Here is a 13,206-nt window from a genome sequence, read left to right on the forward strand (position 1 = left end):
AGGCTGGCCTCAAACTCAGAAATCTGCCTGCCTCTGCCTCCGGAGTGCTGGGATTAAAGAGGTGTGCCACCACACCCTGCTTCCAATTGATGTCTTAAAGTGCTATCTAATGTTGGCTTTGTTTCTCTCAGGTTTTAATTTGCATATAAATAGGTTAACTGAAAGTATTTTCTAGTAAGATTGTGTATAAAAGAGATGGCTACAAACACTAGCATTTTAAACATTGTTTTCTCTCAAGAAACAGTCAAAATAACCACAGTGAAAATATCTCCTGGTTTGGCAAGTCTGTCACTGTAGGTACAGGTAAATCACAGTTAGAGCTGACTTGATTGAGCAGGTGGATTTTGCATGGAAAGACTCCATATGAGACTTATTAACAAGTGGGGCTGTGTCAGTAGCCAGCGCTATTTAATTTCTTACGTTCTTTTCTAAACCTCACATTCCTGTGCCAGGAAAACAGACACAAATGATTCACCTTTTTTGATTACTGAATTTAACTAATAATTACTGTGTGTGCTGGCTGGTTTGTGTGTCAACTTGTCATAAGTTGGAGTCATCAGAGAGGAGGGAACCTCAGTTGAGAAAATGCTTCCATGAGATCTAACTGTAAGGCACTTATTAATTAGTAATCAATGGGGTCGGACCCAGCTCATGACGGATGCTGCCATCCATGAGCTGGTGGTCCTGGGGTCGATAAAAAAGCAGGCTGAGCAAAATCAAGGGAAACAACCGAAGAAGCAGCACCCTTCCATGGCCTCTGCATCAGCTTCTGCCTCTAGGTCCCAGCCCTGTTTGAGTCCCTGTCCTGACTCCCTCCAGTGACTGGCTATGATCTGAAAGTGTAAACCACATAAACCCTTTCCTTCCCAACTTGCTTTTTGGTCACGGTGTTTTTGCCCCAGCAACAGAAACCCTAACGGTGCGATAGATCATGTATTTAACAGCTTAGCTAAGACACTATGAGATAGCTTGTGTATTGAATGACTTAACTAAGACACTGTGGGATAGCTCAAGTATTTAGCAGCTTAACTAAGACACTGTGAGATAGTTCCCATAAGTTTATGGCTTCCTAACTTGAGAACACAGAAGTTCAACTGGTCTTGGCCCCAATTGCAGAGAAAAGAAGCAGATGCCCCTCCCTTAGCCTCAAACATTCAACAGTCAAAAGGCCAAAGATATTTTGGCGAAGTTCTAATAAAAGGTGGACTCTCCAGATGTACCTTTTAGTCAGCAGCCACTAAAATAAGGTCTGTGAGATGGTCCGATGTGTCCTGCCCTGCAGGTCTTTCTAGAATCTCCTAGAGGCAACTTACAGCTGGTTCTATATTCATAAGGAACTGTAGAAATAGAGGGAGCTGTAAGACTCAGAAACAAAGGGTGCACGAGGAGGGTGCGCGAGGAGACTCTGGTTGGCCACGGCCTTCTTTCCAAGTGCATGGTCAGCGTGCTGTACTGTTGAGACAGCCAAGGTCTGGCTGTTTATTTTTCTTTATCTACTTTCTCTATTTTTTTAATGCTTATTCTATTTTGTTCAAGTCCACCTCTTATTCTGCTCCAACTCCTCTCAGACCCTCCACCCTTTATCTTCCTTCCAATTGCATGTTCTTTAAGAAAAGAAGACTTACTTCACTCACATGCATGTGTGCTGTCCACTGTAGCATGACCAGCCTACCAGGGGCTCCACCCCTGAAGAGTACGGACTTGCTCTATCCTGGTAGCTATCAACCGCCTGTGGCTTCTTAACTACAAGTGGGGCCTTGCGAGACCCTGTATATGCTGGAATGTTGAGTAGATTGGTCCTGTGCTGGCAACCACAGCTCCTGGGTGAAGCCATCTGTCACCTCCAGAAGGCACTGTTTTGCAGCCTTCTTCCCTGACGGCTCCCTCTATTTCTTACCATATTTCCACTTTCTCTTCTGCGGTGGCCTCCAAGAAAAGCCACTTAGAAGATGTTCTTTCGGTTAAAGCGACCTGGGAGGAAGTTTTCAGTGGTGTGAATTTTAATATCAACTTTTCTTTGGTCGGTAGGGATCACTTTGGATGGAAAGAAGGTCTTGGTTGTAGGGGCTCACGGGCCCCTGGAAGCTGCCCTGCAGTGTCTCTTCCAGAGAAAAGGATCTATGACAATGAGCTGCCCCTGGGCAACACCTCAGCTTCCAGACAAGGTAGGTCTCCCGTGGGACTCTACGACCTTGGCATTCTGTATTAGAGAAGAGGGAAAGCTGGGATGTGTAAAGTGAGCACTGAACAGGAAGTTAGAGGTAAGGTAGAGGTAGATCTTGAAGGAGGAAGATAGTAAAAAGCAAAGTCCGTTATCGTGGCTCATTTCTGCAGCCCCAACATTTGGAAATAGTTGAGATAGTAGTTCAAGGCTAGCCTGGACTACAGATGAGACAGTATGTTAAAAATAAAACAAAGTAATACAGAGCAGTTTTTAATGTGGTAGAAAACAAATGTCTTAAAAGATGTTCTTTCAGTTAAAGCTGTCTGGAAGGAAGTTCTCGGTAGCGTGTATTTTAATATTAAATTTTCACTGGTTGGTCAGGATCACCAAGGGATCTTTAAGAAAGCTCAGAGGTGGCTCTTGGGAAAGATAGAAGACAGACACACAGCTAGCCGACACAAGACACAAAGAACAGCGACTGTCATAAGAAAAGACCCACCTACTGTTCTTGTCTCATTTCTGTTGCTGTAACAAATACGCCGACAAAAAGCAACCCAGGGAAGAGAGGGTTTGCTTACCCATCACTGTGGGGAAGTCGAGGCAGGGGCATAGCACATGATATCACGGTCCAAAGCAGAGAGAGTAAATGCTCGGATCCTTGCTTGCTAGCTTTCTCTTCTTACACTGTTTTGGACTCCCTTCTTCCCCTCTGTCTAGGGAATGGAGCCACCTATGATGGGCTGGGTCTTCATACACTAAGACTACATTAAAAAGCAGCAAAAAGGTGGTCACAAATTAGGGGTAGTTAAAGCAAACATTTAGTTAGCGGTTGCTGTCTGGTAAAAGGCTCAGAAATCAATAAGACAGTAATAATCTATAGAAAAACAGCAGATGGCCATTTATAGGCATATGGTGATAGCTGCCTAGCTCCTTATGATTTATGCTCATCAGCTATGCTAGCAATAAGTAATGACAAGTATTGGTGTTGGCAACTTTGTGTGAACCCAAGAGCTGACATATCACCTTAAAGATTTCAAAGAGAATTAAGCTTTTTAAAAAGTCCTTTAATAGAGTTTAAGGTACTTTTTTTTTTTTTAAAGATTTATTTATTTCATATATGTGAGTATACTGTAACCGCCTTCAGACACACCAGAAGTGGGTGTCAGATCTCATTACAGGTGGTTGTAAGCCACCATGTGGTTGCTAGGAATTGAACTCAGGACCTCTAGAAGAGCAGTCAGTGCTCTTAACTGTTGAGCCATCTCTCCAGCCCAAGGTACTTTTCTTTGACCCTGACATTTTCTGGTCTAAAAATGTCATAGGCAAATTCTTAGACGTATAGACAAGAAGCCACAGTCAGGGGCTTGGGGAGATAGCTTAGAAGTTAACAGTTGCGTGGTGTGCACATGGCCCTAGAGCAGCATGTTTACTATACAAAACGGGAAATCTGAAAGCACATCTAGGGGCAAGATGAGAAAGGAGGGGGTCCAAGGGGACTTCTTCCTTTTCCTTTTAATAATAAACTTACTCTTGTTTGGTTTTTCTGCACTAAAAGCCCAGCTCTAAGGTTGGAGAGGTGGCTCGGTGGGTAGGACCCATTGCTAAGCATGCATGAGGGGCTAATTTCCAAGTTTGCGGACTCACTTAAAAATCTGGGCATGTTCCTGTGCACCCATCACCCATCAGCGCTGTGGTGGCAGAGACAAGCTGCGGGATCCTGCAGCTGTCAGCCTAGCTGTGACTTCGTAGAGAGACCCCATCTAAAGGGAATAAGGAGGAGCGGGATGGAGCGGGACAGCTATCCAGTGTCCCCCTCTGGCTCCAAGTGTGCACAACTGTGTGGTTGAGCCCGCATGCACACACGCGTGCGTGCACACACACACCACTCATCCTAGAGTACCAGAGAAAAGAATGGGATAACGGTTCCATGGGATTTTCTGTAGTCCTTCATATGACGCTGAGAGTGGAGGAAGGGAGTGAAAACTGTTCACCCTTCAGCTGGGGAGGGAGGACTGAATGAGGTGCTTTCCTTCCCCGCCCCCCCCCCCCCCCCCAGGACTTCTCCCCTCCTCTTGCTCTCCACCTCCCTCTCCGTTCCTCCCAGAGTCAGTCAGGGACTCACCCCAGTGGGATCACTGCTGAGCATCCTTCCCCGGGTTACATGATGGCCAGGGGAGACAGTCAAGTCAGTGGACGGCACTTACCAGACTACCTGGCTTGTAATTAGGGCTCAGAGGGTTGGAACCATCTTTTAATCTCCTATTTTCTTTCCCGTCTCCTTCCTTGACTTAGAGAGTTCTGTGTGTAGTACCTTTAATATTTAATGTTTATGGTTTTTTTACTTGTTCGTACTAAAGGAAAATGCTGAGTGGTTTTTCCATAAGTTTATCTGTGTCTGGGTTGGGTGAACGTTCATGAAATAATATCTACTATAAAGGAAAATAAGGGAGAGATGTAGCTCAGTTGGTAGAGGGCTAGCCTTAGCATACACAAAGGCCCGGATTCAGTCCCCAGTGTAGCATGCCTAGTGGTGCTGGCCTACCTGCAATTGTGATGCTCTGGAGGTGGGAACAGGAAGATGGGACTTCAAGATCAGTAAGAGAACCTTCCCAACGTAAAGAAACCAAGCACTGCCGTTCTTGATACTCAGGAGTGACCGTTTTAGAGTATAAACGTAGCAAAAAGGTAGCTAACCATCACCCCCTAACCTGATGGTGATTGTCATCTTAGTCAAGCTTGTTACCAGACTGAGTCCCACAGCTAAACATTTGGGGTGGCAGTTGACTGCCTGCTATGAGAAAGGGATGAAGAAGGAACTTGTCACTGTGACCATGACTGTGACTCCAGGACTCAGGAGAATGAGTCGGGGAGACTGGTTCAAAGTTAGCCTTGGCTACATATATAAGCTTGGTGGGATTGTTTATTAAAACATTTTAGTTGAGACTTTAACATTACTAGAACATATATATTCAGAGAGGAAGCGTGGTTTGTTTGTTTGTTTGTTTTATTTTTTGAGTCCGTTGCCTGAGTGTATGTCTGTGCACTACATGCACGTGGTGCCTGCAGAGGCCAGAAGAGGGCGCTGTGTCCTCTAGGACTGGAGTTACTGAGGGTTGGGAATCTCCATGTGGGTCCTAGGACTCTTGAACCCAGGACCTTTAGAAAAGCAGCCAGCGCTCCTCTAACTACTGAACCATCCTTCCAACTCCAAGCTTCTGGGTTCTGTTCTGTTTTGTTTTATTTAAGAATTATTTATGTATTTTATGTATATGAGTGTACTGTAGCATCTTCAGACACACCAGAAGAGGGCGCGGGATCCCGTGACTGATGGTTGTGAGCCATCATGTGGTTGCTGGGAATTGAATTCAGGACCTCTGGAAGTACAGTCAGTGTGTTTAACCACTGAGCCATCTTTCCAGCCCCACATTTGTTTCTTTATCTTAAGAAACTGATTTAAAGGGCCGGGCGTGGTGGCGCGCGCCTTTAATCCCAGCACTTGGGAGGCAGAGGCAGGCGAATTTCTGAGTTCGAGACCAGCCTGGTCTACAGAGTGAGTTCCAGGACAGTCAGGGCTACACAGAGAAACCCTGTCTCGAAAAACAAAAAAAAAAAAAAAGAAATTGATTTAAAATCAGGTTTTCTTAATCTGGACATTCGATTTGTAGTATCCTCATGTAGTGTGTGATTCCATCAGACACAGCAGGGACAGCAGAATCTTGATAGGCTAGCTCACGGTGTCAGTTACTGGGATCAGTGGGGCCTGGCAGCATTCCGTGGGAAATCCCACAGCAAGTTCTTGGAGCTCCATCCGGAGTAGCACAATGAACCCCTGAACCTCCTGGGCTTTCCCTCTTGCACCCCGCCTGCCCGAGGTGAATTCTCTCTGTCCTGCATAGCTTCACACTGTGAGCCTACCCCCACCTGTTTGTCACTCCGTGGGCGTCAGATCTAATGTGGCAATGTGATAGCTAACCATTGCTTTAATTGATAAGGACCCCAAGACATGAGAGTGGTCAAGCTGGTCATTTGGATCTGGCAGAGAAGCCCAAAGAGAAACTCTAAATAGCTTCCTTCGTGTGAAAAAGTGCAGTTGTATGTGTGCCTGTAAACCCATGAATGGTCTAGATGTAATTAGCATAGTCTGGCTTCCGGAACCGGCCAGGGGTCTTGGAATATACTCTTGTCCCAGAATAACGAGGACTGCTCCATGCTGAATGACATCTAAAAATGCATATTACTTGTGCTAAGGGGTAGAGAGTAAGGGACAGGTTAGAGAGCCCTAAATGGAGGGCAGGGGTCTTGCTGCTTTTAAGACAGGAACGTGCTCTTAGACACACGTGGAAGAAACCTATGTATGTTTTCAGTAGTCGCCACACGGGGGCAGCCCACTCAAGAAAATTCAAGAACAATTGGCTTGCCTCGCCCCGCCCCTCCCTCTCCCGTAGACTCCAGCCTTATGCTTGCTTAGCTTGGCTATGACCGAGTTACAGCCCCTATGTTTGCATGCTAAGACCTAGAGTTTCTGGTTTGGAAGCAGTCGTGGAAGAGGAAAATAAGCCTTGCCCAGTGTTGGACAGCTGCGGCAGGCAGGGAAGACGCCTTCCCCACAGTTCAATGTTTTCACAGCTGGCCGGAGACTTTGGCCGCTTGTATCCGTATTTTTTGAAAAACAAAGACATTTTTTGAAAGTCCTTTTTTTTATTATGAGAGTAAATCACCTAGAAGCTTCCGCGGAGTGAAGCTCATCCCAACTCTGAGGAGGGTTCCCGAGCAGTGGTTTTTCTGGAGAATCTGGAGACAGTGAACATTCCGGTTTCCGCATATCTCCAGAAATTCTGTTCAGTAATTGTTATGCGTTTTCCTCATTCCTTCACGTGACAGCAGAATCGTGGAGAATCAGAAACACTTGATTTTAGCCTAGAGGCTGCGTGTGTGTGAGTGCGTGTGCATGTGTGTGTGTATGTATGGGTGTGTGTGTGTGTGTGTGTGTGTGTGTGTGTGTGTGTATGGGTGGGTGGGTGTGCAGACTAGAGTACAACCTCAGGTGTCATCCTTACAAGCCGTCTGCCCTATGAGATGGGGTCTGTCACTGACATGGAATTCACCAAACCATCTGTGCTGGCTGATCATTGAACTCCGGGGGGTCTGTCTGTCTCCACCTCCTCGGTGTGGGATACAAGCACACATCCCCTTACCAGACTCAAGTACTCAAACAAATGAGCCTAGGGAGCCCTTCTCATTCACACCGCCACAGAGGCCTTCAATAGAGCTAAGCAGAAGCCAGCACCAAGCTCTTGAACCTGAAAAACTAGAAACCAACTCAACCGATCTCCAATCTCAGGCGTTTCGTTACAGTAACAGTAAGTGAACTGGAGAATGTCAATGAAAGATAATGTCCTACATCCGTTCCACACTTTCAGGTGCCTTGAGCATTCCACAGATCTCACAGAGCAATGTGGGGAGGTCAGCTGAATGCTGTCCACATTCCTCGTGTGCTAATGAGTGTAGACCCAGCTCTCGGCCATATGCGTTTTAGTCAGGCCGAGGAGCTTCCTTCGCCCCCACCCTGCCTTTTCTCACTTTTCTCCACACAAGTGTATCTTCCCAGGCCCCTTGGCAGCAGAGGGATGGATCAGAAAGACAAGGGATGTGTGTTACATGTGTGTTTGCATGTGTGTTGCATGTGTGTAATCCTATTGTTGGGAATTTGCCTTGACTGGTCCCGTCTTTCTCACTGAGGGTCTCACCTTGGTACCCAACCCCATCTGGAGCAAGAGATGCTTCTGCCTGGATGCTTATTCGTCAAGCAGACCCCTGTCCTTGCAAGAGAGAAATTGTTGGGCACTGCAGAGCTCTGCTCCCTTGAGAGTCACACTGAAGTTGGGGACAGAGAACAGCTGGAAGTTGCAACTGGAGTAGCATCCAGCTGGGTTGAGTCCACTGGATCCCAGCTGCATTCGGAAGAAATGCTGTAGACATCAGAGATGGGCTTGAATTTCACTTTTCTCTGAGAGTCTCATTTCTCTTCATTTCACAGAGACACTTAAAAAAAAAAAAAAAACCAACAATAGTATTTATAGATAAAAGAACAATATGAGTCTTTCACATTTGAAGACTCAAACTCTTAGGTCTGAGATTTTGGAGCCAAACTACATTATCACGAAGCTTAAATTTAGCGCACAGTATTCCTAATAAAGGGGCTTAAAAGTGAGTGGAAATTTCTAAATTTATTGTGGGGTGAGTGGATGTGTGTGTGTGTGTGTGTGTGTGTGTGTGGAAGGGTAGGGATAAATAGAGCTGGGACCTCCCAGTCTTTCAAGTGGACTGGGTCACTGAATTGTACAGACTGATCTTTTCACATGTAGGGCAACACTGTGAACAAGTAAAATCAGTATGCTGCTGGCTTTAGGTTGAGTGCTGCTCTTGCTTTTATTGAGTGGCTGGTCACAGCCATGCGCTGCTCTTTGCCCAGATGGTGTGATTTCAAGGCTCATACCCTTTTGGACAGGACTAGCATCCCATCACGAAGAAACTGAGACTCCAAAGAGACTTCTCCAGACACTAACAGTTAAGAACAGATGCGTGGGGCTGGCAGGGTGGCTCAACAGGTTAAAAGTCTGAGGACCCAGGTTCAGTTCCCCTCACCCCACACTCTCTTCTGGCCCACACAGATACCAGCACACATGGGGTATTTGTGAACTCATGCAAGCACACCTACAGACTCATAAATTAAAAAAAAAAAATCTTTCGGGGAAGAGAGACGTTACCATATATGCCCCCTCTGTGCATGTAGCATTTATCCAGATGTTCCTATGAGTTCAATCTCTAAACCAAAACACTACCCAACTCAGCCACCAGGGGGGGATTGAGACAGGGTTTCTCTGTGTAGCCCAGGCTGTCCTAGAACTTGTTTTGTAGATCCGCCTGCCTCTACCTCCCGAGTGCTGGGATTAATGGTGTGTGCTGCCACACCCAACTCCCCTCCTTCCAACTTTGTGATTTCTCCAGAGACAACCTTGTAAGATGCGGTCTGAAGTAGCCTGACTGTCACTCCTTCCCCCGGGCTTTGGGCTTGCCAGAGCTCCCAGGCTCTCTCTTAGGAGTCAGTGGTCTGTGCCCTCTGAAGGGGTGGAAATGGCACCTAGTCAGGGGTGCTGACGTGGTGCCTGTGATGTGCAGGACGGGGGCCGTATGACTTCACGCCTAAGTGAACATCCGGTTTCTCAGGAGTGTGTGCGGACCCTCTGGGATAGTGGCCACTAAGCTGTCCTTAACAAAGTGCATTCAGATGTTGGCATCCATACTTTTCACCCTGCCGGCTGCCTGGTCACGTGACTTGTCAACACCAAAGTAGAAGCTGATTGGCTTTCTTTTTAAGCCAGGATGTCAGCCTGTGTTGAGAAAGGGATTCGTGAGAGCGTACTGAAGCGAGTAAGCGTGGGTTCGAGTGGAACCGTGTAAATTAGCAGATTTGATCAGCCTTGGCTGGGTCAGAACGTGAGCCAAGACTGAAATGCAGGCGGGATTACCACGGTGATCTGATGAGGAATTTGTGGGGCAAATGTAAGGAAACCAGGACCCCCTTTACAGCCACCCCCCCATATACACACACACACACACTCATACTCACACTCACACTCAAATGCCTACCCTATATCCTATAGGTAACTTATTCTGACTTCAGTCTTGGTGGGTGGTGCCGCAGATGCTCAAACATGGAATGCATTCTTCTCAGACGTCGTGTTAGAAATGTCGGCGTACCAATTCGCTAGCTTCGGAGTGCAGTTTAACACATCACAAGTTGGAATTGTGTTGCTCGCGTCTGTCTCCTTCTCCGTGGGAAACCTGGATGGGGACCAAGGTGTTTCTCCAAGCTGTGGTTTTGGTTCAGCTTTCACATAGCCCACGTCACTTTGCAGCCACCTGTGGCCAACCTCAGTCACACCCTGTGTCATCAGAGTCCACTGTGGAAGTGGGGCATGCACGGCACTGCAGAGTCCCCACTGCATCAGTCCTGAGGGGTTTTGGACCTGTGTTCTGCAGGAAACAGCCTGGCGATGTCACCTTCGGTCTACTGGCACATGATTTGTATTTGCCTTCTCCAAAGCGAGTGGTTTCTGAGGACAAAATAAGTAGTCTAATGGCACGCTCTTGTGCATAACCTGACACACACGCACCGTCTGTTTGTATGGAGAGTCCGTGTCCTAGTCTCTTCTGCGTGCATGTAAGTCACTAGAAACCAGAGCCTGGAGACTGACCATTGCTGGTAAAGCAGAGTCTAGGCCCAAGTCCAGGTGATGTGACGCCACCTGCCATGAGTCTGGATTCCTCAACTCTCAGGGGAAGCAGCTAAGGCCCAGAGAGCTCCTCCAAGAGAGCAGATGCAGAAATGTGATCTGCAGATGTGCAGTGGGAGACTGGGAGCTGGAAAGCATAAACGAAGAGGCTCATTCCCCACAGCCCCGGCCATGTACCTGAACTCCAGCCTGGTGTGTGCATGAAGACTGTGTGGTCCGCATGAAGGTGCATCTGAGGCCCTCCCGCTCTCCTTCTCTCGCTCCCCTTTTCCTTCTCCCTTACCCCTTCTTCCCCATCCTCTCCCTCTTCCTTTCTCCCTCTTTTCCCTCTCCCCTTCCTCTCCTTCTCTCTGTCTTCCCCTTTTCCTTCTTCCTTCCTCCCCCTCTATCCTTCCTTGTCCCTCTACCCTTCCCCCTCCCTTCTCCTCTCTCGCCCTCTCTCCTTCCTTTATCTCTCACCCCCCTCTTCCCCCTTTCCCTCTCCCTCACCCTCCCTCTCCCCCCTTTCCCTCTCCCTCACCCTCCCTCTCCCCCTTTTCCCTCTCCCTCACCCTCCCTCTCCTCCCTCTCTCTTTCCCCCACCCCTCCCTCCTCTTTCTACTCCCCCTTTCCCTTCTCTGCATAACATTTTTTTTCCTCAAGAGTTGAAGAAAATAATCATTTTTATGAGCCCTGAAAGGATCTAGTTCTGAATTTGTGACCTGTTTTCTTTCTTTGTTTACATCATCTGGCCTGACTTTTAGAGTGTGGTGGTAGTGGTGGTGTGTGTTCCTGTGTGTTCGTGCGTGTGTGTGTGTGTGTGTGTGTGTGTGTTCAGATTCATTCTCCTGTTTCCCAGGCTGGCCCCAAACTTGCTTTATAGCAGCAGTTCTTAACATATGGGCTATGACACCCTTGAGGTTCAAATGACGCTTTCGCGGGAGCCATCTAAGACCATCTGCATATCAGATATTTATGATTCATAACAGAATTACAGTTATGACTAGCAACAAAAATAATTTTATGGTTGGGGGTCACCACACCATAAGGAACTCTATTAAGGGGTCACCGCATTCGAAGGATTGAGAACCACAGCTCTGTAGTGAAGGGTGAATGTAAGCTTCTAATCCTTCTGCCTTTGCATCCCAAGTTTAGGGTTAGAGGTGTGTGCTGCCAAGCCTGACTTTATGGAATGTGGGTTCTCTGTATGCAAGACAAGCACAATAGCAACTGACCTACATCCCTAGCCCTGTATTGTCTTTTGGATATATGACATTCACTTCAGAGAAGAGTAATTGTCTTTTCTAGCATTTTTGCACATAACTGAATAGCTTAGATATGTAATATAATCATGAAGTAAGAGTTGAATTTGGGAACACTTAGGAAAAGGAAGGTCATTTATTATCCTTCGGGAGATCTTGCTAGATATGTCATAATTCCCCGTTGTCCGTTTGGCTCGCAGTCGTTCTGCTTTATGCAATAAGTCTTAAGATTTTTAAAAGCCAATAACGTGTTTTACTGATCACCAGAGAGAGTAGACAACTGACATACACTCAGTTCCTGAAAGGAAGAAAATTCCTGCACAGCGAGATCACTGGGTGGGCACAGAAAGCACAGATCGTTTCTGCTCAGTCTCCGTCCTCTGTCCTGTCGAAGCCTGATGCCTGAACGGAACCTCTTGCACACTGACACACTGATATCTAAATAAAACCTCTTGCACCCTGACACCTGACATCTGAACGGAACCTCTTGCTCACTGACACACTGACACAGCTCACTTCAGGATCCTTGTTTTACCAGTGCAGGAAGACATGGTCGCTGACTCACTGACGTAGGGCATGGCCTTGTGGTGTTTGCTCAGCCGGCTTCAGGTGAGATCAGGCACGTTCAGGGTGGAATGGTGCTGGACTCAGCTAATTTCAGATGTTAGGTATTCTAAGTTTTAAAGTTTTGTGAATAGACAGGGACTCTGCTAACGAGCTCTCCATATGTAGCCTGCAAGTGAGAAGTGTGCCAGTGTGGTTGCCATGGTAAAGCTACCCATCAGTTCCTCATTGCCAGGAATGCATTTTTGGCTTCTAGTCTGTGTGACTACTAGGATGGTGCACGCCTCAGCCTTCTCTTACCCTGCAAGGCCACGCCCCTCCTTCCTAACTCCATCCTGCACCACACCCTCTACATTTCCCCATCATTAGCTCCTCTTTTACTAATTACAATTAGCATCAGTGACCACCCCCCCCAAAGATCAGCCTTCTAGTTCTGCCTTTGCTCTGTGACTCCGTTTCCCTCAGCTCCCTGGCAAGTCTCAGTCCCCTCAGATGTCTCAGTATCACGTGATTCCCCTTCCCTCCTTCTGCCCATACTAATCCCGCCTCCTGAGAAATCTCCCTGAGACCTGTCTCGTACCCCATATATCTGTCCGACCAGTTTCTGTTACATTTTCTATGCAACAATGAAACATTTTAGAATTATACCTTAAGTGGCAAAGAAGGAAGTTTCGATACTTTGAAATCCCTGGCTTGCAGCTCTTTGAGATTAGGGAACAATACATGAGTATACATAGAAATTTCAAAATTATTGTTTTAAAGCTGAGAGTTGACAAGGAGGCTCAGGTCACAGGTCTCAAAGCAACAACAACAAATGTCTTGTCTCTTGCTGTTCTCTTCTCTGTCATGAGGAGATGGAGACAAATGAATTGTCCATCAGCAGGTGAATGAGTAATGAAAATCTAGTGTATACACACACACACACACACACATATATATA

General features: G+C 46.9%; 1 protein-coding gene across 1 annotated transcript in view; it reads left to right on the top strand.

Annotated features, from left to right (window-relative positions):
• Positions 1 to 13,206, top strand: part of Mthfd1l (methylenetetrahydrofolate dehydrogenase (NADP+ dependent) 1 like) — a 184,297-nt gene that overhangs the window by 15,090 nt on the left and 156,001 nt on the right. The window contains exon 7 of the mRNA XM_021220926.1: positions 2,029 to 2,165. Coding sequence (XP_021076585.1) covers positions 2,029 to 2,165 — 137 coding nt within the window. The remainder of the gene's footprint in view (positions 1 to 2,028; positions 2,166 to 13,206) is intronic.

This window comes from Mus pahari, chromosome 21 (assembly GCF_900095145.1).
Source record: "Mus pahari chromosome 21, PAHARI_EIJ_v1.1, whole genome shotgun sequence".
NCBI lineage: Eukaryota > Metazoa > Chordata > Mammalia > Rodentia > Muridae > Mus > Mus pahari.